General features: G+C 35.1%; 4 protein-coding genes and 1 pseudogene across 5 annotated transcripts; 3 read left to right on the top strand and 2 right to left on the bottom strand.

Moving 5' to 3' along the window:
- The first annotated feature begins 563 nt into the window (after positions 1-563).
- On the top strand, positions 564-1,901 carry LOC139884012 (3-ketoacyl-CoA synthase 7). The gene has a single exon (XM_071868095.1). The coding sequence runs from the start codon at positions 564-566 to the stop codon at positions 1,899-1,901; it is 1,338 nt and encodes a 445-aa protein (XP_071724196.1).
- Positions 1,902-2,218: 317 nt separating this feature from the next.
- Positions 2,219-5,340, bottom strand: LOC139884011 (pentatricopeptide repeat-containing protein At1g10910, chloroplastic). Its single transcript, XM_071868094.1, has 9 exons — positions 5,090-5,340; positions 4,803-4,887; positions 4,466-4,729; positions 4,086-4,388; positions 3,889-3,993; positions 3,332-3,431; positions 2,922-3,244; positions 2,646-2,822; positions 2,219-2,566 (listed from the first exon to the last, which is right to left on the bottom strand). The coding sequence occupies exons 1-9, from the start codon at positions 5,338-5,340 to the stop codon at positions 2,219-2,221; spliced, it is 1,956 nt and encodes a 651-aa protein (XP_071724195.1).
- A 1,088-nt stretch (positions 5,341-6,428) lies between these two features.
- On the top strand, positions 6,429-8,525 carry LOC139884009 (amine oxidase [copper-containing] zeta, peroxisomal-like; annotated as a pseudogene).
- A 4,769-nt stretch (positions 8,526-13,294) lies between these two features.
- Positions 13,295-16,287, top strand: LOC139884008 (phosphatidylinositol 4-phosphate 5-kinase 7-like). The gene is made up of 8 exons (XM_071868093.1): positions 13,295-13,335; positions 13,420-14,505; positions 14,603-14,770; positions 14,860-15,025; positions 15,110-15,408; positions 15,507-15,661; positions 15,763-15,931; positions 16,011-16,287. The coding sequence occupies exons 1-8, from the start codon at positions 13,295-13,297 to the stop codon at positions 16,285-16,287; spliced, it is 2,361 nt and encodes a 786-aa protein (XP_071724194.1).
- A 4,175-nt stretch (positions 16,288-20,462) lies between these two features.
- LOC139884014 (uncharacterized) lies at positions 20,463-23,168 on the bottom strand. Of its 2 annotated transcripts, none has more exons than XM_071868098.1 (4): positions 23,029-23,168; positions 21,842-22,054; positions 20,786-21,038; positions 20,463-20,729 (listed from the first exon to the last, which is right to left on the bottom strand). In XM_071868098.1, the coding sequence occupies exons 1-4, from the start codon at positions 23,166-23,168 to the stop codon at positions 20,463-20,465; spliced, it is 873 nt and encodes a 290-aa protein (XP_071724199.1). The 2 variants fall into 2 exon arrangements, with proteins under 2 accessions (XP_071724199.1, XP_071724200.1); XM_071868099.1 differs by having other exon boundaries at positions 20,819-21,038.
- Positions 23,169-24,466: the final 1,298 nt, after the last annotated feature.

The following is a 24,466-nucleotide window of genomic DNA, read 5'->3' as shown; positions in this document are numbered from 1 at the left end:
AATGCAAATGAATTTATTCACGACCCGATTCGAATCGGTTCATGACGGATACCATTTCAATTCGAATACGAATCGCTCAGTTATTTTATTTAATAATATGCTTCTATAATAGATAATGGTCGAAATATAATGACATATTAATAATTAATACCTTCCAATTTCGATATAAATTATTAAAATCAATATCGAACTGGATCAAATCGAACCGTTTGGTCTGAATTGGTTTTAGGGTTGAAGGTTTTTAGAGCTTAATCAAATTATATTGCGTGCTCAACAAACTTGCTTATAATCAGCTTTTTTGGCGCCAAGCTAGTTTTTCATCTCTCAGTATTTCCAGGACTATATATATAAGAGAGAAGTCAGATAAATTTACGCCACCACAAATTGCATGTGAGAGAGAAAGAGAAACCCTAAATTTTGCTTGTAAAGCAAGTAATAACCAAAAGAGAGAAATGGTTGCATTTGCATATGTATAACTCCTCTCTTGCTATAAAACTAAATTAACATTAAATAACCTCTGTCATCTGAAAATCAACAAAAAGAAAAACATGATTTCAAAGATCATGACTTACGTCTCCACTGATTTCTCAATTTCCTACATTCTAGCAGGATCAGGTTTTCTACTACTAGTTCCCATAGTTGCCTATTTTACTTTCCGGTCAAAATCGATTTTCCTCCTCGATTTCGTCTGTTATCGTCCACCGGATCATTTGCGAGTCACGTACTCTAATTTCATCGAGCATTTCGAGAACTATGAAGACGCTGTGAGAGAGACGATCGATTTCCAAGCCAAAGTTCTTCAAAGATCAGGAATTGGAGATGAAGCTTGTGTACCTCCTCCAACTCACGAGTTACCGCCAAGCTCTTCGATAAAAAAATCTCAAGAAGAAGTCGAAGAAGTTCTCTTCACAATCGTCAGAGATCTATTCAAGAAGCATAAAATAAACCCGAAATCCATCGACATATTGGTGACGAACTGTAGCTTGTTCTGTCCTACTCCGTCGATCTCAGCGATGATCATAAACAAATTCGGGTTGCGAAGCAACGTGAAAAGCGTCAGCTTGAGTGGAATGGGTTGCAGTGCGGGACTTTTGTCGATAAACTTAGCCAAAGATCTTCTTAAAGTTCATAATAACTCGTTGGCTTTGGTTCTAAGTATGGAAGCCATCTCTCCGAATGGTTACAAGGGAAAAATCAAATCTATGCTCATTGCTAATACCATCTTCCGAATGGGAGGCGCTGGGATTCTGTTATCTAACAAGAAACAAGACAGGAACACAGCAAAGTACAAGCTACTTCATGTCATCCGAACCCACGCGGGTTCAGACGATGAAGCTTACTGCTCTGTAATTCAACAGCCTGATAAAGACGGATATGTCGGAGTTTCCCTGTCACGAGCACTTGTTCATGTTGCCAGAAAAGCTTTGCGTATCAATATATCGGAATTAGGCCCGCTTGTGCTGCCATTCTCCGAACAGGTTCGATATGCATGGTCGGTAGTTCTCCGATACATTTCAGAGAAAATCAGCCAACAGAAAAGAGAAGTTTACATACCGAATTTCAAAAAGGCGTTCGAGCATTTCTGCATACATGCTGGAGGCAGAGCTGTGATTGATGCTATGGAGATCACTCTCAAGTTGACCAAAGAAGATGTAGAAGCTTCTAGGATGACTCTGTACAGGTTCGGAAATACGTCGTCGTCTTCCCTCTGGTACGAGCTCTGCTACCTGGAAGCAAAAGGAAAGGTGAAGAAAGGAGACAAGATTTGGCAGATTGCATTCGGAAGTGGGTTTAAGACAAACAGTGCTGTTTGGAAATGCATTTCGGATTTGATTCCAGAAGAAGAAAATGCATGGTCAGATAGAATACAATTTTATCCTGTAGATACTGTTAGAAACTAATGCTGATAGCTGCAAATGCATCATATTATTCGTTGAATAATAGAAACTCAATTTCATGTCAATCTAGTATAACTTAAATCTGTATCATACAGCAATTCATTCAAATATAATTATGAAATGCACATTCAATTATGTTCGTCCTCAATTTGAATCCTAAGCTAGAGTCTAGAACCCAAAATTTGCTGCTTCCAGTGAACAAACAGCCCGGAATCGGAAATGTATAGGTTAAAGAATATACATGTCAAAAATTGAAACTTTTATAGCTATAGGGACCATGGTTTTCTTGAGAAACCTGCCTGGCTCCACCATCATCTCTCTCAATCTAAAGATCTATTAGCTTTAGAGATAGCATGCTGCTTAGACAAAATCTCAGCAATGAGCTGACGACCAAATAATTGAGAGTTCTTGAGAATTAGGTTTCTTGTCGTCGAATCAACGACATAGCCTTGCCCCGTCATCCATTCTAACAATTGCAGGAGCAACTCTTTCTTTTCAGGTTGTGAAATATATCTCGAAATGACGAAATGAAATATCCCTTGATCAATTTTGTAGCCGGAACTATGAACAGCCTTCAAAGCATCATTCATCATGTTGATATTACCAAACTTGGCAAATTTAACAGCAAATTTCTTCACGGCAGGTTGAGAAATCAATCCTCCATTATCCTGATAGGAAAAAAAATTAAGAAAATTGGAAGTGAAATAGATGTATTAACAATTTGTAAAAATAAAATAAAAATATCACCTTTACAACTAAATAAGCATCCTTGAGTAACCGTCCAGACAGTAAAATGTGCAAAATTTTCTCATGAAGTGCCTTAGACATCGTTCTCTTGCTATATCTCAATGTATTATAAACAGTAAATGCTTCCATGTGAGCTCCAATTTTACCCAGATGATAAACTAAGGTTGAACAAAGTTCCTGCAATACACATATACAGTCTTGGTGTTCAATCCTAGAAAGAGCATTTTCAATTCCTAGAAATAGCATTACCCCAAAAAAATAGATATATTTACATACCTCGTCGGGTTGGTAGCCTTTACTACGCAAATCTTCCATGGTCTTGTAAGCAAGAAGATATAATTTCTCTTTGCAAAAGTATTTAATTAGGATAGACAGTGTATTCTTATCAGGACTGATTGCTAATTCGTCCATCTTCTTCATTGTCTGCATTACACTTTCCATTTCACCAGCTCTAGAGTAAGCACACAGCATTGAGTTTAACATTACTAAATCATACTTTCCATACTGATTTGCTTCAAATTCGTTTGCCAACTCCTTTGCATCGTTAATAAGTCCACCTCGGCAAAATGCTGTTATCATAATACTGTGGGCAAAGCCATCTGAAAGAAAAAATTCATGATCACCCAGAATGTACATTGAAATTTGCACCAATCAGCAAGAAAAAATGAAATAAAATCTAACCATACCAGAGTTGACACGTTTTTCTTTTACTTCATTGAAAACTGTTCTTGCTTCATCTAGTCGCCCAGCCTTTGATAGACCATCCATCAATAAACAGTATGGCATCTGGAAATATATAAAATAACAGACTTTAGTGGCTTTAGCGGTTACTGAAAAAAGCTAAAAAAAGAGTAAAGTCAGCTCGGGATTTTTGTCTTCCCAGCTTTAAGTTTTAAGTCTATTTTGAACTACGAAAGCAGACTCAAAGACTCGCCAGATCATCTCGGGAGTTTGTAGCGAGTATGAACAGGTCTATAGAGTTTGAGTCAACTCGTTTTTCACTGAGTCAGCTCGTTTCAGTGAGTCACTCGCAAAGACCGAGTTGGCTCATTTTTTACTGAGTCAGCTCGTGTTACTGAGTCACCCCCAAACTCGATCCAGTCAACTCGTTGTTCACTGAGTTAACTGGTTTTACTGAGTCAATCGCAAACTCGGCCCAGTCAACTTGTGTTAGACAACCAACTCATTGCAAGAATATGAATCAAACTTTACAAAGGCAGAAAATATTGACATTCAATGTTACCTCATCTCGAGCATAACCCAAAGATTCTAGCTCAGCTAATAGTTCTCTGGATTTCTCAAACAAGCCTCCTCTTACATACACCTTTAATAAAGTTGTAAGCATTACCTGCAAACAGCGACACCGTTAAATATCAATCTATACAGTGGTAATTAACTTTTAAAAAATGCTAAATCATGAAATGACATTACAAAACAAACCTTATTTGGTACTAACCCAGAAGATTTCATTTCTTCAACCAACGAATCTGCTTTCTCATGGTTTCCATCTGAAGCGTAAGCATTAAGCAAAGAGCTATAGTGATAAATATTTGGTGAAATTCCTTCACCCTTCATTTCGTTAAAATATCTCTCTGCTTCTTCACATAAATTATTTGAAGCACAAACAGCCAAAATTGTCCCATACATCACAGCGTCCATCTTCAAACCATTATCTTTCAACTCTTGAACCAACTTAATTGCAGTGTCGTACCCATTTTTCATCTTAATGCAACCAGTAAACAGCTTGACAAAAAAAATACAATTAATAATGATAAAATGGCCAAATAGTATCTATATCGCCATTCAATATCGATAAATACCGTGTTATATGTAAAACCATCTGGTGAAAGGCTGTCCTGCTTCATTTTCTGAAACAATTTCATGCTGCTGTCAAACTTCCCACTCCTGACCAGACAACTAAGGATAGAGTTACATATGAAGACGTTATTTTTGATCGATTCGTCTGAAATGTTGTTGTAGAATTCCAGGACCTTTACAGGGCTTAAGCTTTTCCCCATGAACTTTATATAACTGCTGTAAGACGAAGCACTAGCTTTTCCATTATGTTGCATCCATTCGAAAAGCTGCCAAACAAGAAATAAGCCATAATAACATAAGAACCGCAAACGAAGAAATACATTTTACACATTCAATCACCTTAGAAAGTTCTTCCCATCTACTTTGCTCCCCAAATTGCCGCAAAATGACATTCAAGTCGGGTGCCTTTAGAATCCCACCTAACCTATACACAAAATTACAGAATCACAAAATGAAAAAGGGAAAAGATAACACAGTCAAGCATATAATGCCAACAATTAAACACAAATTCCAGAAGAACAACTAAACTTAACACGAAAGTGCACGATTTGGTCTCAAAAATCAAACCGATTGACACAGTAACAGCAAAACCCAGAATCAAAAAGAGATTAAAGAATCAAAGAAACCTTAGAAGAGCTGAGTCCAAGTCAGTTGACTGTAGAAATTGAATAATTGCGTCTTGTCTCTCTAAGTAAGACTTTGAATGTGGCCTTGTGCGTGTCGTTCTGTGCGCTTCTTTCGTGGTCGTCGACGACGATGAAGCATGAATTGATGAAATTGGCCGACGATGGGATACTGATGGAGTTCCGAGAAGATTAAATGGTAGTTGACTAGTTGGGAGAGTGTAAAGAACAATTCCAACTGTAGCTATCTTCATTTTTGTTGAGCTTCCTTGCTTGACAGAATTGCAGAGATGACTGATTAAAGTGAAAACAGAGATAATTGGATAAAGTAGCTTTCATCCCTAAGTGTTTATAATATGTATATTAGTCCTTTTTTATTTTAAGAATTTTCCATTCAAGTCCATTACCCTAATGACTTCTATGGGCTTGAAGGCTGAAGCTATATCGTACTTGAGCGTAAAATTAACGGATAATATAGCACCCGCTAAATTAGTAAATTCACTCGATTGATGACCTTTTTATCCTAAAATGCCAAAATATGATTTTAAGATAATTGTATATTTATAAATTAATAATTTTATAATTCCGATCTATTTTAGGGGTCTCAATAATATTAATTCAAAAAGATGTTAAGAACAAAGAGATTTTATTTTATGTTTTTCTAAAATATAAAAAAGAATTTAATTTTTATCAATCAAAAACGTGACCCAATATTTAAGACGTTTTTTTATATGAGACTAGATTTGTACTAGGCATAAAAAACAAAAAAGAAAAAAAAAAGAATTCAATTTTGACTCCAAAGTCTCAAATCATTTTAGACAATTATTTTTTTATTGCGAAATTTTTTATAATTTAAATTAACATTCTTCTATATTTTTTTCTATTGAGGTAGTAATTGCGTTTAATGTTCCTGTTAGGATTAGGATTAATTATAGGTATGCGAAACTTGGCGATTATCCTCTTAATATTCCTCTAAGGATTATGATTCATATTTCGTAAACCTTTCAGGAAACTGAGAAATGTATCTCTCTATATAATGATCGTTTATGTTGCATCAATAAGGTGTAAGAGATAGATAGTGATTGTTGTAAGTCAGCATTAATAATAATAGTACTATTGTCTAGGAATTGCCAAGTTTAATTATCCGTTAACGATGGCCTCAACTACGCAAGAGAACGCGTCACCGTCATTACCACCACCACTACCACCATCCTCAGCTGCCGCAGCCGCCGCCTGTTGCAACTCCTCAGCCTCTGACGCCACGCCTGACGTTGTTAAAGATTTGCTGGATATTAGTCGTCCTGACGATCAGCTTGAAATTACCATTAACGCCGCCAGAGGAATGCTGAGAACTCACACCAGCCATCCTTTGGACCCTTTATCAGCTGCAGAGATTTACGTCGCTGTGGAGACAGTCAGAGCAGCTGGAGAAACTCCCGAGGTCAGAGATAGCATGCGTTTATCGAGGTAGTTCTTCTAGAACCTGAAAAGCAAGTTGTTGCTTTAGCAGATGCATATTTCTTTCCTCCTTTTCAGCCATCACTACAAATTCCTAAAACCATCAATATTCCTACAAATCTCCCTCCTAGAACAAAAAATCAAACGAGACTAGTATATGGGTTGTTGAGTTGACAGAGGTTCATGCTGTAACTCGAGGAGGCGGACATCATAGGGGAAAGGTTATATCGTCTGAAGTCATTCCAGACGTCCAGCCTCCGATGGATGCTGAAGAATATGCTGCTTGTGAAGCTGTTGTGAAAGATTTTCCTCCATTTATAAAGGCAATGAAGAAAAGGGGTATTGATGATAAGGATCTTGTAATGGTTGATCCATGGTGTGTAGGTTATTACAGTGACACTGACTCTCCTAGCCGCCGGCTTGCGAAACCACTCATAATCTGTAGAACCGAACAGAGTAACTGTCCGTTGGAAAATGGTTACTCCCAATCGGTTGGAGGCATCCATGTACTTGTTGATATGCAACACATGGAGGTGATTGAATTTGCAGACCGGAAACTCATTCCCGTGCCGCCACCGGACCCATTGAGGAACTATACGCCTGGTGAATCGAGAGGTGGCGTCGATAGAAGTGACGTGAAGCCATTACGGATTGTTCAGCCTGAAAGTCCAAGCTTTCGAGTCAATGGCCATTATGTTCAATGGCAGAAGTGGAATTTCAGAATCGGTTTTACTCCCAAGGAAGGTTTGGTCATACATTCTATGGCGTATGTCGATGGAAATGGTGGTCGAAGGTCTGTCGCTGAGAGGCTGTGCTTTGTGGAGATGGTGGTACCATATGGAGACCCCAACGAACCACATTATAGAAAAAATGCTTTTGATGCTGGAGAAGACGGCCTTGGGAAAATGCACTTTCTCTAAGGAAGGGATGTGATTGTCTGGGCTATATCAAGTACTTTGATGCTCACATGACGAATTTTACCGGAGGCGTTGAGACCATCGAGAATTGTGTATGTTTACATGAAAAGGACCACGGTATGTCGTGGAAACATCAAGATTGGAGAACAGGATTATCAGAAGTTAGAAGATCAAGGAGGTTGTCGGTCTCTTTTGTATGCACAATAGCAAACTATGAGTATGCATTCTACTGGCACTTTTATCAGGATGGGAAAATTGAGGCCGAGGTTAAACCTACAGGAATTTTAAGTTTAGGAGCATTACAACCTGGAGAATTTCGTAAATACTATACGACGATAGCACCTGACCTGTATGCACCGATTCACCAACATTTCTTCATCGCTCGTATGGATATGGCTGTCGATAGCAAGCCTGGGGAGGAGGTGCGGAATCAGGTTGTCGAGGTCAACATTAAATTCGAGAAACCCAGTGCGCACAACCCACGCCACAATGCATTCTATGCTGAAGAGAGAATTCTTAAATCCGAACTAGAAGTGATGCACGATTGTAATCCGTCGGCAGCTCGACATTGGGTTGTTAGAAACACTCGAGCTGTGAACAGGACAGGACAATTGACGGCCTACAAGCTTGCACATGGTTCAAACTGTTTGCCGTATGCAAGTCCTGATGCCAAGTTCATGAGAAGAGCAGCTTTCTTGAAGCACAATCTTTGGGTTACACGATACGATCCGAATGAGATGTATCCTGGAGGAGAGTTTCCTAATCAAAATCCTAGAGTTGGTGAAGGATTGGCTACTTGGGTTAAGAAGAATTGATCTCTGGAAGAAGCAAATGTAGTTCTATGGTATGTGTTTGGAGTCACACATGTCCCTCGGTTGGAAGATTGGCCAGTTATGCCTTGTGAACGTACCGGTTTTATGCTTGTGCCACATGGTTTCTTTAACTGCAATCCTGCTGTCGACGTTCCTCCGAATTTATGTGAGAAGCTTGACGGGAAAGAAAATGGCAACACAAAACCTATTCAAAGTGGCTTGCTGTCCAAGCTATTCAACTTGGCAGGTTAAACGCTGGGCATACAGGCTCATGTCTCTTAATTGTTTTCATACTCTTTTTAATCTGATTCGCTCAGAGGTATTAAGTGGTATTATGAGCCCAAATCTTAAATTAAACAAACAATTTTAATAGAGTAACACCTGATTCATTCAGATTAAGAGGTATAAAAAGTGCAAACAAATGTCCCTATAATCTTGTAGAGCTTACTGAGTTGTAACCGAGTTGGAATGGAGTTATCTCCATTTCCTTTGTACTTTATACTTGACAGATCACAGAGACGAGATGACGGATGAAAGTGAAAACAGAGATATATTAGTTTTTTTCATCCCCATGTGTTTGTGTTATGTACATTAGTCCTTTATATTTAAGGCTTTGCCATTCAAGTCCAACCCCCCAAAGACAGCTGCTTTGGGCTTCAAGTAAACTCGTGTTCGTGAGTCCAATAAGAATTCATTTTAACTGCAAAATTTCTTTCTATTTGGGTGGTAAACATTAACATTATGGAGAGCAATGGATAAATAACGAGGGCGGATCTAAGATTGGACGTCGAGAGGGACCGAAAGTTACTATGGATTTAAAATCTAAATTGTACCGTGAAATTTTTTTTTATTAGCTTAAATCGATATTCATGAAAAAAATTAGTCACAAATAATAATTAATTTTATTACTACACGAAAATTTTAATTCATTTAAATAAATTTTAGTATTAAAAATAAAATTTGAAAATTTACATGTTACAATCATTCTAAAAATATGGATAAAAATAAACTATTTAAAAAAATTGATAATATCTGTTGAAGTAAAAATAAAATGTATTCTAAATATATTAACTAACATGATATCTTTAGTTTCACTGTTATCATTTTTTTCAAGTAAGTGATGTTGTGATGAGAAAAATATTTTTAAAAAGAAATCAAAACAAAGTTACATAAAATATTGGGGAAATAAAAATTTACAAAATTGTTTGAGTTGGGAGTAGAAATTTTTTTTTGAAAAGTAAAGAAAAAACATAAAATGCTGGAGAAATAAAAAAAAATACAAAAATTGCTTAAGTTGGGTATTGAACTCAAGTAACTCCAAGATTGAAAGTTAGAGGACTTACCACTATGCCATAATGCATTATTATGTACATAACTAACCTCATAAGTTATATAGTATTTTAGCATATTTTTTATTTTTTTAAAAATTTGGGTGGGATTCTGGTCCTCAAAAAAGCACATAGATCCGCCCCTGATAAATAACATTTCTTATTTCGTTTAAGATTTGTTATTAACGAATGAGTGAATTTATTTTCTTTCCTTTTTATAAGAGAAAATGTACCATTTACAAAAGGAAAAACAATTTTTCTATAGATATCATTGACTCGTTAAGAAAGTCCCACATAACTTGACGTGTGTTTAATCACGTGCTCTTCGATTTTTATTTTTTTTTATAACGAAGGAAATAAATTAATAAAATTATGGAATCGATTTAGAGAAAGTTATCAATAATCTTCGAATAAAACCCTCTCTTCCAAACGAATAAAAATCGTTGGTGTTTTAAAAACATCCTCTACAAATCGACCTCGTATAATTGTGATTCTTCAAAAACCATACCTTCATTTCTTATTTATTTACTTTTTGAAAATAAACCATACCTTCATATTTAAACAAAAAAAAAATAGTGATTCTTCGCTTCACATCCATTCAATGTGTAATTAATAAAAAAAAAATCACTCACAAAGTAGTAAATAATATTTAAAAAAAATTGAATCATTTAATTTTTATTTTTTAAAGTCACAACATACACGCACAGTATATATTCCCTCCATTATTATTATGAATTTATATATGTTCCTTACAACGTGATTAAGCATAAAACTTTACTGATTAACTTCAAATAATTCATTCAATCCTTTTATTATAATGTTTCTTTTCAAATTATGAATCAATAGACACCTGAATCGACTAGTGGCCACCTTGATCAGTAATGCAACGAGACGAGCAGGAGAATCCACGTCGAGATGAGCTGTGTGTAAATCTTTGGTCCTTTTAATAATATTATAAGACTTCCCCACTTACTTTTGCCAAACAAAATAGCTTTTTAATTTGCTGGCCTACTTTAGCATTATTTTTAAATAATTATGTTTCATCTTTCAAATTAGGTCAGCCCCAGAAAATTAATCACTCCATATCTTTGATAAATAAATAAAAACTTATGCTTAAAATATTAATTACTTACTCTCAAAAGAAAATATTATTTACTTACATGTGTGGCAACCCACATATAAATTGCTTAACTCGGTTTTTTTTTTTTATATATATATATGCTTAATAGTTAATATATACGATCTATCATTAAAAATCCGCTCCACAAATATTAAACTCGTTATATAGGAAAAAAATATATTAAACATGAAGTGACGACCTAATGAGATATATAACTCAATTTTAATAAGTTATCGATCAGAATAGTATTAATGATTTGTTTTAATTTCTCTCATAAAGTCTAAACTATACACTACTAATATAACAATAACTACATGTAACTTTTCCAATAAAGAAAAACCATCGAAGTGGGAACTTACGTAAATTAGTGGAAATTACACGCAACAACTAATAAACAAAAAAAAATACATAATCTTTTGTCTTCACATCCTTAACCATTAGATTCGATTTAGATATTTTATGAATGAAAAAAATTATATGATCAATTTTAAACCATTTTATATATTGACAGTTAGAATGGAGATTAATCTGTCTGATTTAAAAAAATTTCTCATTAAATGACCTTGAAAATACTGTTGAATCGGTCTTGTCTATTTTTTTTTTCCTTTAGAAAATAACAAATTATCTGTCTCTAGACTTTAATTAAACGACCTAGAAAATATAATTGAATTTTTTGGATATTATTAATGAATGATTTAATATTATCAAAATATATATATAAAAAAAAAAAGAATGAATGATTTAAGTTTTCACCGACGTTCCGAAGAAAATAAAATAAACGATCTTGAAAATTTTAACTTGAAAATATACCAAATACGTATTGCAATTTAAGCCGACAGATGCTTCTAAAAGAGGAATTAAAAGTTTAAGTAGTTGTTTAGATATTTCCTTAAACATGATTATTGAACATGTTTCTGAGGTTAGCAAATGGTCAGCCGTCAGTCTGACTAAAAACAGATAAACAAAAGAATTATGACATGTCCACTGAATGACACGTGGCAGGATGACGCGCGACACCTATTCGTGGAAGCCAATTTTTGTCTTCTCAGCAGTTTTTTCTCTTTCTCCCATGTGGAGAAAAGAAACATGGTAAATTGTAAACAAACCCCTTACTTTTGGTCATTTATACTATTTTCCCCTCCTTATATTTAAAATAACCACAATTAACCCCTGATTCTTGCCATGAGACGAAATACTTCAAAAGTCTTATTTACCCTACTCCATCTATTATTAATCAATATATTTTGGAGTTTTATGAAGATTAAAGAAGTTAATGATTGTCGATATTAAAGACTAAAATACACTTCTATTTAGCCATTTTAAGTATTAAAATATTATAACAACAAAAAGTTTGACTTTTGAGTAAGATTAGGTGGGCAACTAATTATAAACAAATAAAAATGAAAATTGTGTAAGTTATTTTTCGGGACGGACGAAGTATTTAATATAAATGAAGAGTAGGATAAGAAAATACACCCTCCATCTTTTAAATAGAAGTCGATTTAATTTTTTAATCAATTCCAAAAATCAGACAATAATAATAATAATTCAAATATATTAATTTTTAAATAAATTTAAAAATGATAAAATAACATTTATTTCAGATATAGTAATAATTACAATGTGGGCAAAGTAAGGGACGTTTTATTGACTTCTAAGACATAAGTGGGTAAATATTGTATTATACTAAACCTTAATGGCTAGTCTGTATTTTATCTAAAGATCTGTTCATAACAGAGCACCACAACACAACCTCCTTCCTTCTTCAAGATTTTATGCAGAGAAGAAGATTGTGTAAGTGTATGGTGAGCTGTCTCAACGGTTAAAAAAATTTGGATTTTACTTATTTAATTATTTATTTTTCAAAAAGGAGAGACTTTGAAGTTAATTTCTATCTCAAGGAGAGGATCTGGATTGTGAGTAATCTTTTTCCAAAGCTTTCAAATTGATATGTATTTTCTAATGCAAGATGCTTTCTTTTTTTCTTATATTAGTATTTTATTTTTCAGGTGAATAAACTTTTTTATGCTTTTTTTCTTTTTCTTGGGACATTAAATTCAAAACGCCACCAAGCAATATAGCATTGGGTTTGAGCTCAATCAAGAAAAAGGTTTCATTTTGAAGTAATTTTCTTCAGGTAAGTTTGATTTCAATCATACCCTTTTTAATTATCATTTTAGGGTTTTCTTAATTAGATTGAATTTTAGCAGTTTGAACTAATTTGATTATGTTAATTGAAATGAGAAGTGATTTCTGGGTATTTTTGAGTTATTTATTACTTAATTTTTATGCTTAATTTCGTGTTTGGTTGAATTTTATGCTTAGATATATATGCCTAATGTTTGGTTTTCATGTTATGAATGATGGTTTGACAATACATAGATTCTGTACTTGAAACGGAACCTTCTTCTGAAACAATGAAGAGATAATTATAGGAATTAGGAACCTTAAAAAGCTAAAGATGATGCCATTTTAGTATTTATAATGACATTCTCTTTAATCTATCAGTCTCAAAGGGCATTCTGTTATTAACCGGAAACGAATTCTCGTGTTTGAGTGATGAGCCGGAAGAGATGCCTATGTTAAGATCATTAATCATGGAAGATATGGAAAGGTAAAATATATAATAATGACTCCAACATCTTTCTGATTGAGAAATCATATATGGTTTGCTGATATTATGTGGGTTTCATTGCAGACTGAACGAAAACTTATTTTCAAACGGAGATGTGTATGCTGGTACTTACAAGGGAGCGGTTCCCCATGGAAGGGGAAAATATACATGGGCAGACGGAACGATTTACGACGGCGATTGGGAAAACGGTAAAATGACAGGGAAAGGACAGATCATGTGGACGTCAGGAGCTAAATACGAGGGAGATTTCTCTGGTGGTTATCTTCATGGTTCAGGAACCTTCACCAGCATGGATGGTTCTATCTATCGAGGAGGTTGGAGGATGAATATTCGACATGGCTTCGGTAAAAAAGATTACAGTAATTCAGATTTTTACGAAGGGTCATGGAAAGAAAATGTTCATGAAGGTTGTGGTAGTTATTCTTGGAGCAGTAATGGGAACTCATACATTGGACATTGGAGTAATGGAAAAATGTGTGGGAGAGGAGTTATGAAGTGGGGAAACGGCGACGTTTTCGATGGATTTTGGTCTAATGGGGTTAGAGACGGCTTCGGAATTTATAAATTTGGTGAGGATGGATCTTATTATTTCGGAACTTGGTCCAAAGGGTTAAAAGATGGGAAAGGGACTTTTTATCCAGCTGGAAGTAAACATATTCCTGAACTAAAGACAATAGGTAGTTCATTAGAGTTTAATAGTAATAAAGACAATGTTGCATTGTCTAATTTAGATTTGGATCATGAAAGAAAGCCAAGAGTTGCACGTAGCCTTTCTGAAAGGATTCCAATCGGTAGTATAATTAAAAGTAATTCCTTTCGACGAGCATCTCGTAGAAGATCATCTCTAGATGTAAGTGCTGAATTGTCTGATCAATCAGTGACATGTCGAGATTCGTCGAGCAGATTCTCTGACGAAAATCGAAATGGTGTGGAAGAAGATGAAGGAAAAGAAGACAATACATTGATTTATGAAAGGGAATATATTCAGGGAGTCTTAATTAAAGAAAGAGTTAAAAGTTCAGCCAGTTTGTCAAAAAGAAAAGCAAAGAACTTATTCCATGCAAAGGAAACTAAAAAGAAATCTTGTATACAGATTTTTGATAGTCACCGGAGTTACTATCTGATGCTTAATTTGCAACTCGGGATCAGGTAATTAACTTTTTTCTTCTGTAAATGGAGTTTTTATAATTTAAATATCAAAATTCAGTGCTTCTGTTTGTTTTTTTCTTAATTTCAAGTTTCTCAGGTACACTGTTGGAAAGATAACTCCAGTACCTTCTCGGGAAGTTAGAGGTTCTGATTTCAGTGATCGAGCAAGAATAAGAATGTATTTTCCTAGGAAAGGCTCACAATTTACACCTCCACACCGTTCTATTGATTTTCAATGGAAAGATTATTGCCCTATGGTTTTTAGGTAAATCTTCATTCATCAATCTTCCTATTTTTCATTTGAAATAATATAAACTAGGAAATATCTTTGTTACAATTTAATTAATTCATCAGGAATTTGAGGGAGCTGTTTAAGTTAGATCCGGCAGAGTTCATGATGTCCATTTGTGGGGATGATGGTCTCAGGGAACTTTCGTCTCCCGGAAAAAGTGGCAGTTTATTCTATCTTTCAAAAGATGATAGATTTGTCATAAAGACATTAAAAGGATCTGAACTCAAGGTTAGAAAATTTTCCCATTCAAAAGTTAATATCAAGAAATTACTTTTATTTATTCCAAACTTAACTCGAATCATTATCGCGTAGGTATTTTTGAGGATGCTTCCGGATTATTACCACCATGTGAAAAACCATGAGAACACTCTGATAACAAAATTTTTTGGGCTGCATCAGATAAAATTAAGTGGTGGAAGAAAGGTTAGGTTTGTGGTGATGGGAAATATGTTTTGTACAGAGTTGAGAATTCATCAGCGTTATGATCTTAAAGGCTCATCTCATGGAAGAATTACCGAAAAACATAAAATTCAAGAGAACACGACTCTTAAAGATCTTGATCTTGCTTATGATTTTTGCATGGACAAGTTATTACGAGAGTCTCTTTTCCAGTAAGTTGATATTTCATTTATCTGCACAAAATTAGTTTCTAGATATGAAAGGAGGATAAATTTTTCTTACCTTCATGCTGTTTTTTTCGATATTGCAGACAACTTTCTCTGGACTGTAATTTTTTGGAGTCGCAAAATATTATTGATTACAGTCTTCTTTTAGGATTACATTTTAGAGCTCCTGATCATATGAAAGGTTTCTTAGAACCTCCTCATGCAGCTGCTGATCATGACAATTCAGCATCCATTGAAGGTAACTAAATTTGAATTTGTCCCTTTACTTTATCAATTTACACGATTTGGTCATTTTCTTTTGTTCGTGAAAGGAATTGGTCACTGTGTTATATCTTGTAGGTGGAACATCTCAAGGGGGGTTGTTAATTCCTCCAAAGGGACTGCTTCTGGTGAGCCATGAGCCAAGTGTTATGAGGAGTGCGCCAGGTCCTCACATCCGAGGGAATGCGTTGAGAGCGTTCTCCCTCGGCGAGAAGGAAGTTGATCTTATACTCCCCGAAACAGGAAGGTAGCTAGCTTATGTATAGGAAAACTATAGAATTTCTAAGATATTTTTTAACTCGAGGACTCATATTTTGTTTTTCCAGGTTACGAGTGCAGTTAGGTGTAAACATGCCAGCTCAGGCGAATCACAAGCTATGGCTGGATTCTGAATCATCGGACATAGAAATTTTCGAAGTGTATGATGTTGTTCTCTACATGGGGATAATTGATATTCTGCAATCCTACAACGTTAAAAAGAGAACAGAACATGCTCTTAAATCGCTGAAATTCGACCCATTGTCGATATCTGTCGTCGCGCCAAAAGTCTACGCCAAACGTTTCATCAATTTCATGGGGAAAGTTTTCCCTGAACAACTATGAAAGTTGTAAGATTTTCAAGATAAAATCCTTCTTTGTGATGATTTGTTGCAAGGTTTGTGATTAATAAAAGAAAAGTTGTTTTGTGTGATGAGGCATGTTGTACAGTTCATAAACAAGCAACTTTTTTGCTATTGTCAAATGAAGAGTGAATGAATCATAATAATCTATTGTTGCTAACTATCTTTTTTGAAGCATTATGATTCTGCCATCGACGGTGGTTTGTTGTAGAAAGTTAACGAATTTGTGAAGCTTCGGATATCGATTCCGAATTGACTGGAAAATTTGGGATAGGTTTGTTTACACCTTCATGACGAATTGAAGACCAAATACCTAGTCTGATTTGATCTATTTTTTAAGACGTTATGTTTGAATGTAGTCATGTAGACACATGTTATGTTCTAACTCTAATATACGACTTTCATCAAAGTTTCTTTGTCGAGACTATTATTTTCCTATTTTCTCAATCTCGTATTAGTTTCCTTATATAAAGTATGACAACTATCGTCAGTGAAAAGTAATTAGGGACGGAGGGAGTATTATAGATTACTTCACTGAAGGATCAAAGCAAAGCTTGGATAAATATAAATTCAAAGTAAAGCTAAATGGCTTTTATGTAAACATTGAAAACAAACGCACAAACTTTATTGCTTATGAACAAAGGTGTATTGAAAACATATACCATTGATCCTCTAAAGTATTGCATATAAACAAATGAGTATTGACAACTTATACAGAGTAAATGACTAAAGAATTCATATCAAAATCCAATATTCAGAACCTTCCGTAAAGTAAAGTCACGAACTAACCAAATCAGGGTCAACAAGTGGCTTGACCTTCAATGTAGCAGAATAAATCTCATCAACAATGGAAAGAGAAGGAATCAGCTTCAACAGCAAGGAATTCTGAAGTTTACTTGGCAGAGATGATTTTCGTATCCGTTTTTTGGGCTTAAAAACAAGCTTTGTGATAGATCTCATAGTAGCACGTTCCTTCAGTGAAAAATAGATGATATTTTTCACCACAATGACAGTCGATTTCGACAAGAGGCTCCCGATTTTTATTTGTCACTTTCGCTTCTTCAGTTTCTTGTTGAGGCTTTGGTTCAGTGGCAGGTGCAGATTCCGGAATAGGTTCAGACTGAGGTTCCGGTTCCAATTCTGGTTCCTCAATGCAATCCTGCAAAACATCCTATGAATAAGTTAGCAATAAAATGTTTTTATAGCATTGTGAAATCTGAAAAGATGGATGTTGTTCAGAGAACCTAATAAGAAAAATTCATTCCCTAGTTATATAACGAGCATTGTGAAAAAATGAAAACTCGGGCACAAACAATATGAAATCTGCTGCAAACAGAAACTTTTATAACAAGCAAAGTTCAATTCGACCATTCATTTAAGCAAAACATCCATATTATGAACAAATTAGCCATGAAGGGAAAAAGGAAGCTTTTATGACACTGTGAACACTGAAAAGATGGATTACGTTCAGAGAACCTAACCATACATGAATTTTCACATTGTTGAAAAAAAGGAAACTTGGGGACAAAGAATATGAAATCTGCTGCAAACAGTTATTATTCCTATGAATCACATTATCAAAAGATCAAAGCAACTAATATTTACTTCCACCATTCGTCAAGTAACGTCCATTCTAAATCAAAACAGGGTAGTTTGCAATGCATATCGGCAAAACAGTTAACAGAACAGAGATAAGAGAGTCATATCAGTTGAGTGAGACGATAAAAAAAGAAGAAGAAATTTTCATTCCCTTTAGGTTCTAATAATCTCAGAAACCAAACAGGGTTAACAATCGAGAAAGGAGAAACATACCTCGGTGACAGTTGATGTGATGATGGCTCCTCGAGTGTTGAAATCTGTGTGTTTTTCATCTTGAGCAGTGATGATCATGGCTCCATCATCCTCGATTGAAACTTCATTACACAACTCACAGAGCTTTCTAATACATTGCCTGAACGTCTTCAGCTTCAAGAAGTAACAAAATTTATGAGATTACATACATAATAAGTGTCCTAAAGGAAGCCATAATCGGAAATCCAACAATACCAATGGGATCATAGAATCGCAAAAATATCGAAATCCCTAAAACAGAAACATTTTTTCATTTACAAGAATCTTTAGAGAGTTTAGAAAAACAGAATTAAAGTGACCAATCATATGAGATTCCTAATTTCTCAGAATCCCAAATTGATCATAGAATCACGACAAGATCGCAATCCCTAATTACAGAAACACTTTTACATTAGCAAGAATCTTTAGAAGTGAATACTTAAAAGAACTACAACAAATCCAGTGAAGAAGACGGAATAGGCGGCGATTGCGACGGCCCTTTTTGACTTGGGTTCAGCAGGAAGAAGAGTTGAAAAAAGCAGAAATTCGCCACGACGAGTCCCATGAAACGCCGTTCACCTGCTGAGTTCGACTCCTCTTCTCCTGAACCCAAGTCAAAGAGGGCATTGCTTTTTTCTGCTAGGTCGAAAATGGAGACTGAACAATTTCTGATCGCTCGTCACACTCTATATAAACTGCTTTTTGCCACGTGTCAGGATCTGGTAAGATACGGCCCAACTAATTACCGGCTTTTTACAAAGAATAAACAAATGGGGAAATTCGAAATCAGTCACTGTATTCTTATAACAGTTAAAGAATTGGTCCCTATATTTTGTTTCTTGTATATAACACCGCATAACTCTGCTACTGCAAACTAAACTCACACAAAAAAGGTGCACACCATGCACACCGTAAAGCTGAAATGACTGAAATACCCTTCAATTGATCAAGATGTTTATAAGTTAAGGATATTTTAGTTATTTGGACCTTATGGTGTACAAGATTTTTGGTGAGCTTTTAGCATGACTAAGATCCTACACATCATCTTGCGATTGGTCTAAAAGAGCACCATGTTGACGTAAAACGGTGCCACCACCCACCAGACACTTTTTAAAGGTAGATAAACTTATTTATTTAACATAATGATCTAAGATGAGTATAAATTTCTAATTTGATAAAGGACGGGTATGTTTTCCGTGTTCGCAAGAGATATAAAATACAATTTTCCTATGATATATTCACAACTATTTATTAATCACGAATTCTGTTTGGAAGCAAAGACTCAACACATATTAATAATCATAATAATAGAATATATCAACGTCTATTATGAACTGATAAGTAAAACCTCAAAACATTTTGAGTATTTGTTTCCAAACTCTATCGAGACGTTGATATATTCTATTGTGTCAGTCGGATTAATAAATAGTTGAAGCATTATGATTCTGCCATCGACGGTGGTTTGTAGTAGAAGTTAACGAATTTGTGAAGCTTGATCGACAAGAAACTTCACCAAATGAAAATTGCAACCTGAACTTTAATCAAGAACCAGTTTTCCAGCTATACAATAGATTAACGAAAGGGTGAAAAGAAGTAATACTACTCTATGATTGGTCAATATTAATAGTAGAGAGTGATAATTCTCAAAAGAGAGAACTACAAAAGCACAAATTTTGGTGCCGCATGTTATGGACGATTTTGAGAATATAGGGACCAATCTGTTAGAGTATAAAGTAGGGCAGAATTGGAGATGGACCGAATAAAATGAAAAGTTTAACAGAAGTCGCTCGCTCAGATTTGTCAAGTGCTTACAAGTCTGCTACTTTTGTGAAATTCTGTCCGGACTATCAACGGAACTCACAATCGCTTCACAACCGAAGTCACTCGATGTTGTTTTCGGATGTAAACCAGAAAATCCTAAAATACGTCTTAAATTCGATAATCTCAAATTGAATTGGACTCATCATGTGCTTCCAAGTTGCTACTTTTGTGGAGCAAACTATCAACCGAATTCACAATCGCATCACAACCGAAGTCACTCAACATTGTCTTCGGATGGAAACCAAAAGGTCGTTCCAATTACGTCTTGAATATCACGAATTGAATTAGACTAGACAAATCATGTACTGAAAACGTGACATGCTGTAAATTGTACAAAGCTTAAATCGAATGAAAGAGATACGTTGCCATAGCAAATTCAAGATAAAACATGAAACCGAATCATAAAATACATTATAAGAATCTTCATAGTGCAGATGACAATACATTACAATTGTCCATTGATTTTCAGAAGAAGAAAAAAGTTTACTCCAACAAGTTTTATTCTTTTCATTTGGAACCGATTGCGAACGACAACTTTGGGCGAGACTTGTTCTTCCCCAAGAGAGTAGCTTGTTTCTTACGCTCTTCCTCCTCTTCCAATTTCTTTCTCCGCATTGCTTCTTCTTTTTGTCTTTGGAGCTCTTCCAACTCTCTATATCGTTCTTCCTCCTTCCTCAGCCTCTCTTCGGCATCTCTCCTCAGAGCTTCTTCCACCCTCCGGCGATTCTCTTCAGCCATCTTTTCAAGCTCTTCCTTTTCTCTTCTAGCTTGTTCCTGTAAAGCGAAAACATTAACTATTTAAAATGGAAAAATTCAATATCTTGTGCAACAAGCGAGCTAAAACAATTGTTAAAATAAATTACCTCCTTCCGTCTAGCCTCAATAAGGGAAATTTCCTTTTCCTTTTCAAGTTGGGCAGCGACTTCATCAAGAAGTATCTTGCGTCCTTCATCGAGTCTTTTCTGAATTTCAAGCCTAATCTCTGGGCAGTTTAAACTTTCATCAACTTTCTTTTGAATTGCTCCTTCGACTCTCTTAGCAGTCTCTTCTTCTATAAGTTTCAACTCTGCTTCCTGTTGACGCCTGGAGTGATAAAATAAAAAGTTTAGGAAAATGTCGATAAAGATTTGATGGAAAACACACTTTTGGTTGATGATGTACCCATATCCAGTGACATAACATCAAATAATAGCAAAGTCCTGAAAATTCTACTTTTTCTCTTCTTGTGTGTTTTGCAAGTTAACCTTCCATGATGACAACAGCACTATACATATATGCTTAAGGCATACCTCTAACTGAATCAGGATCAGAACAAACGAGTTTCAAAACCGGTCAACAGTAGAAAAATGAGGCATCCAATCAGATCATCAAATATAACAAGTTGAATAATAGCAGTATCTTCCTTCAGAAAATCCTGTGGAGAAGAATGTCAAAGTAACCAGCCACATTTATATGACACACACATCGAGATTCGAGCCTCTCACCCGGTATTGCCAACTCTACAACCTATATTGGCAGACAGGGCCAATAACAAAAACCTCAAGCCATTTCCCAATCAAGGACACAAGACCTGCATGTTCCTATCAATGCCTAAATGCAAATTTTTTAACTTGAAGTAAAGCTGTTTCATTGATAGCAGAAAAAGGTATCTTACAGAAAAATATGCAACATTGATATTTGAAACACTTAAATTTGTTATGTTGAAGTACACAACAATAAGACAGCAACAACTCACCAACTACAACAGAACACCAGAACAGGGAAACCCATAACTAATATGTTCAAATGCCTCCCAAAATATAGTTAGAGATCCAGAAGCCAATGATATTGATAATATGGAATAAAAAAAACAAGAATAGTTTCAGGAAAATAGATAACTGCTATACCTTTTCTTCTCTTCTTCAATTTTCAGTTTTTCACCAGCATTTTTGCGCTCAGCTGACCCAAGGCTTGGGCTAGAAGATTTACGAGGAGGAGACAGAGATGTACTCCTACTTCTCTGCCTCTTGTAACGCCTTGGAGTCAAAGAACGACTCCGATGACGTCTTGAGGGAGAACGGCTTCTCCTGCGCCGTGGAGAATTGGAACGACTTTTGCGTCTGTATAATAAAGGGAAAATTTGAGCAATAGCCAGAATCTTCAGCCATAAGAAAACACGTAAATAAACATCTTTTTTCTCGTTTGATCATCTAGCATCACATAGATATAGAAGTAAGTACAGTTACCTCAACACTTTATGAATAACCATTGAGTGAGCGATCTTTTAGCATAAGTAGAAGCTAATATCACAATCGAGCAGCGTAAAGACACCCATTGGCATTCATCACCTGCTCACTTCCCATCCTTTAAGATGGGAAGAAATCGAGTATTCGCAATTTTATTTTGAATTGTAAGCATCCTACAGCCCTCTTATCTAATGGCTCCAACCAGCTATAATGCATTTCTCTTGTTTTTCCAAGTATAAAATTAAATCCCAACACTCGGCCACGCACAATATGTCGACAAATGGCACAGATAAGGTAAATGATTAAATAAGCAAAACATGATCCGCGTTAAAATCTATGCGAGAGTAGATCAAACCCAGCTGGAGAGCGATGTGTTTCCCAACATCATCGCCAGAATCCAGATAACTACCAGAAAGTAAGCACTATCTATTACTATCCAACTTTGGAGGGAAAACTCATAACCCTAAACAATGTCACAAAATTCAACAAAAAAACAATTGGACCTCCATGTTGGTATGTATGGTGGCCACAACTTATCTAGATTTGATATTGAAATATGTACTTTCGAAAGTAAATAAATCCCAGAAGATAAGTTTACATAAATATCATCGGATGAAAATAACACAATGCCTGATTCTTTCGGTTACAGTGAAAATTGAACAGTACCAGTACTCTAACATTCTACTTTAATAGGAACTGAGTGTAAGAAACAAGCTACAGATGATAAATAAAGAAGGGTAAGATATTGAGATGAGTACAGTTAACAAAGCAAATATGGTTTTCCTTAAGATTTTTCTTAACATGAATAAAAAGTCTAACCATAATAGCTATAACACAAACGGGATCACCTGCTATAAGAATGTGATGAATACGGCGAACTGCTCAAGTCTCTTCTGCTCCTTCTACTGGTATACTTGTGAGGAGAAGGTGAACGCCGACGCCTATAAGAAGGTGACCGAGATCTGGATCTCGATAAGTCCCGAGGCATCTCTTACAATGATCAACTTCTTATCCTAATTATTTTCTATGCTTGACAAGCAAACACGCTGATTCCCCGAGCTTCAAATAAAGAACAATATATTCCCTGCACCGTCAAACAAAACTATCACTTATTACTAATAGAATCGAATTTCCAGTATCTAACTAATCACTTTGAGCGCCTCAGCTCAGCATATAATCATAAGACAAATACCAATTTTACTATAATTCGTTCAATATTTTCAATATATATCCATAGACGTATACCAATATAGAGGATAACGAAACCGAAATTCAATTCAACCAACCTATACGGATGAACAAAACCAGATATCGAGCTTTATAAAATTTTCTTTTTTCGTTTTTTTCTCGAGAAACAAACAACCGGAAACATAAATACGAATTGGAGAACAGCTTGACTACCTTTGTGAACAACAATTTTTGAAGACGACCTGAAGATTTTTCCGCAAATTGTCGATGAATTAAAATTGGAAACCCTAGAAGAAGGGAATTTGATTTTATATTTTCGAAGAGAAATTATCGACAAAGCACAACGCGGCGAGAGAGAGAAAAAAAAACTTTATTTTTTACTTTTATGCCACGTCATGCCACGTGTAGTTGAAAGCCAACAGTAGCCAACTCTGTGACGGTCCTAGAATTCAATAATTCAATAAAATAAAGGGTAAAATGCATAATAACCCCTGAGTTTATGACTATTCTACATTTTTCCCCCGTGTATTGTAAGACAATTTAACCCCCATCTTATACATATATTACATAAACTGCCCCCTAAAATCTAACTCCGTTAGATTTTTAACACCAAGCGAACCGGTAAAACTAAAGATACACAAAAAAAAATTGACACTATCCACGCTGTGGGTACGAAATCATCGAGGTATTTTAGTCAATTTCATTTTGTGAAGTGCATAATTTCATGACTTGTGTACAAAATATTATGGACACATGGCAATAAGAAAAACATGTAGATAAATTATGGAGTGACATGTGGCAATAACATGACACATGATCCGTTGACACATCGATGAGAATAGTGTCACATGACACCACAATATTTTGAAAAAAAAATTGAATTGGTCCTTAAATTTTGAAATAGTTATCCTATAAGAAAATGAACCCACACAAAATATCATGTTAGTTTGATAGAATAATTTTTAAAAGATTATAATGAAAGATCAAGAATAAATACATTGAAAATTTAAAATTATTCTATATATTTATGCATAACTAGTATTATTTAACTTCTTTAATTTCAAGTCTTAAGCTTTTGAAACACTATTTTTCCATAAG

This window comes from Rutidosis leptorrhynchoides, unplaced genomic scaffold (genome assembly GCF_046630445.1).
Source record: "Rutidosis leptorrhynchoides isolate AG116_Rl617_1_P2 unplaced genomic scaffold, CSIRO_AGI_Rlap_v1 contig490, whole genome shotgun sequence".
NCBI classification, from domain to species: Eukaryota; Viridiplantae; Streptophyta; class Magnoliopsida; order Asterales; family Asteraceae; genus Rutidosis; species Rutidosis leptorrhynchoides.
Note: the sequence above shows the minus strand (reverse complement) of the source record. Positions and strands in the feature narration are given on the sequence as shown.

Excerpts from the sequence above, each read along its gene's own strand:
- LOC139884012 (XM_071868095.1), top strand. The coding sequence starts at position 564 with ATGACTTACGTCTCCACTGATTTCTCAATTTCCTACATTCTAGCAGGA.
- LOC139884011 (XM_071868094.1), bottom strand. The coding sequence starts at position 5,340 with ATGAAGATAGCTACAGTTGGAATTGTTCTTTACACTCTCCCAACTAGT. Across the intron at positions 4,888-5,089 it reads TTGGACTCAGCTCTTCTAAG|GTTAGGTGGGATTCTAAAGG; the intron begins GTTTCTTTGATT and ends TTTTGTGTATAG. Across the intron at positions 3,245-3,331 it reads AGAAAAACGTGTCAACTCTG|ATGGCTTTGCCCACAGTATT; the intron begins GTATGGTTAGAT and ends TTTTTCTTTCAG.
- LOC139884008 (XM_071868093.1), top strand. The coding sequence starts at position 13,295 with ATGCCTATGTTAAGATCATTAATCATGGAAGATATGGAAAG. Across the intron at positions 14,771-14,859 it reads TATTGCCCTATGGTTTTTAG|GAATTTGAGGGAGCTGTTTA; the intron begins GTAAATCTTCAT and ends TTAATTCATCAG. Across the intron at positions 15,662-15,762 it reads CAATTCAGCATCCATTGAAG|GTGGAACATCTCAAGGGGGG; the intron begins GTAACTAAATTT and ends TATATCTTGTAG.
- LOC139884014 (XM_071868098.1), bottom strand. The coding sequence starts at position 23,168 with ATGCCTCGGGACTTATCGAGATCCAGATCTCGGTCACCTTCTTATAGG. Across the intron at positions 22,055-23,028 it reads TCATCACATTCTTATAGCAG|ACGCAAAAGTCGTTCCAATT; the intron begins GTGATCCCGTTT and ends TTTATTATACAG. Across the intron at positions 20,730-20,785 it reads ACAATTGTTTTAGCTCGCTT|GAACAAGCTAGAAGAGAAAA; the intron begins GTTGCACAAGAT and ends TTCGCTTTACAG.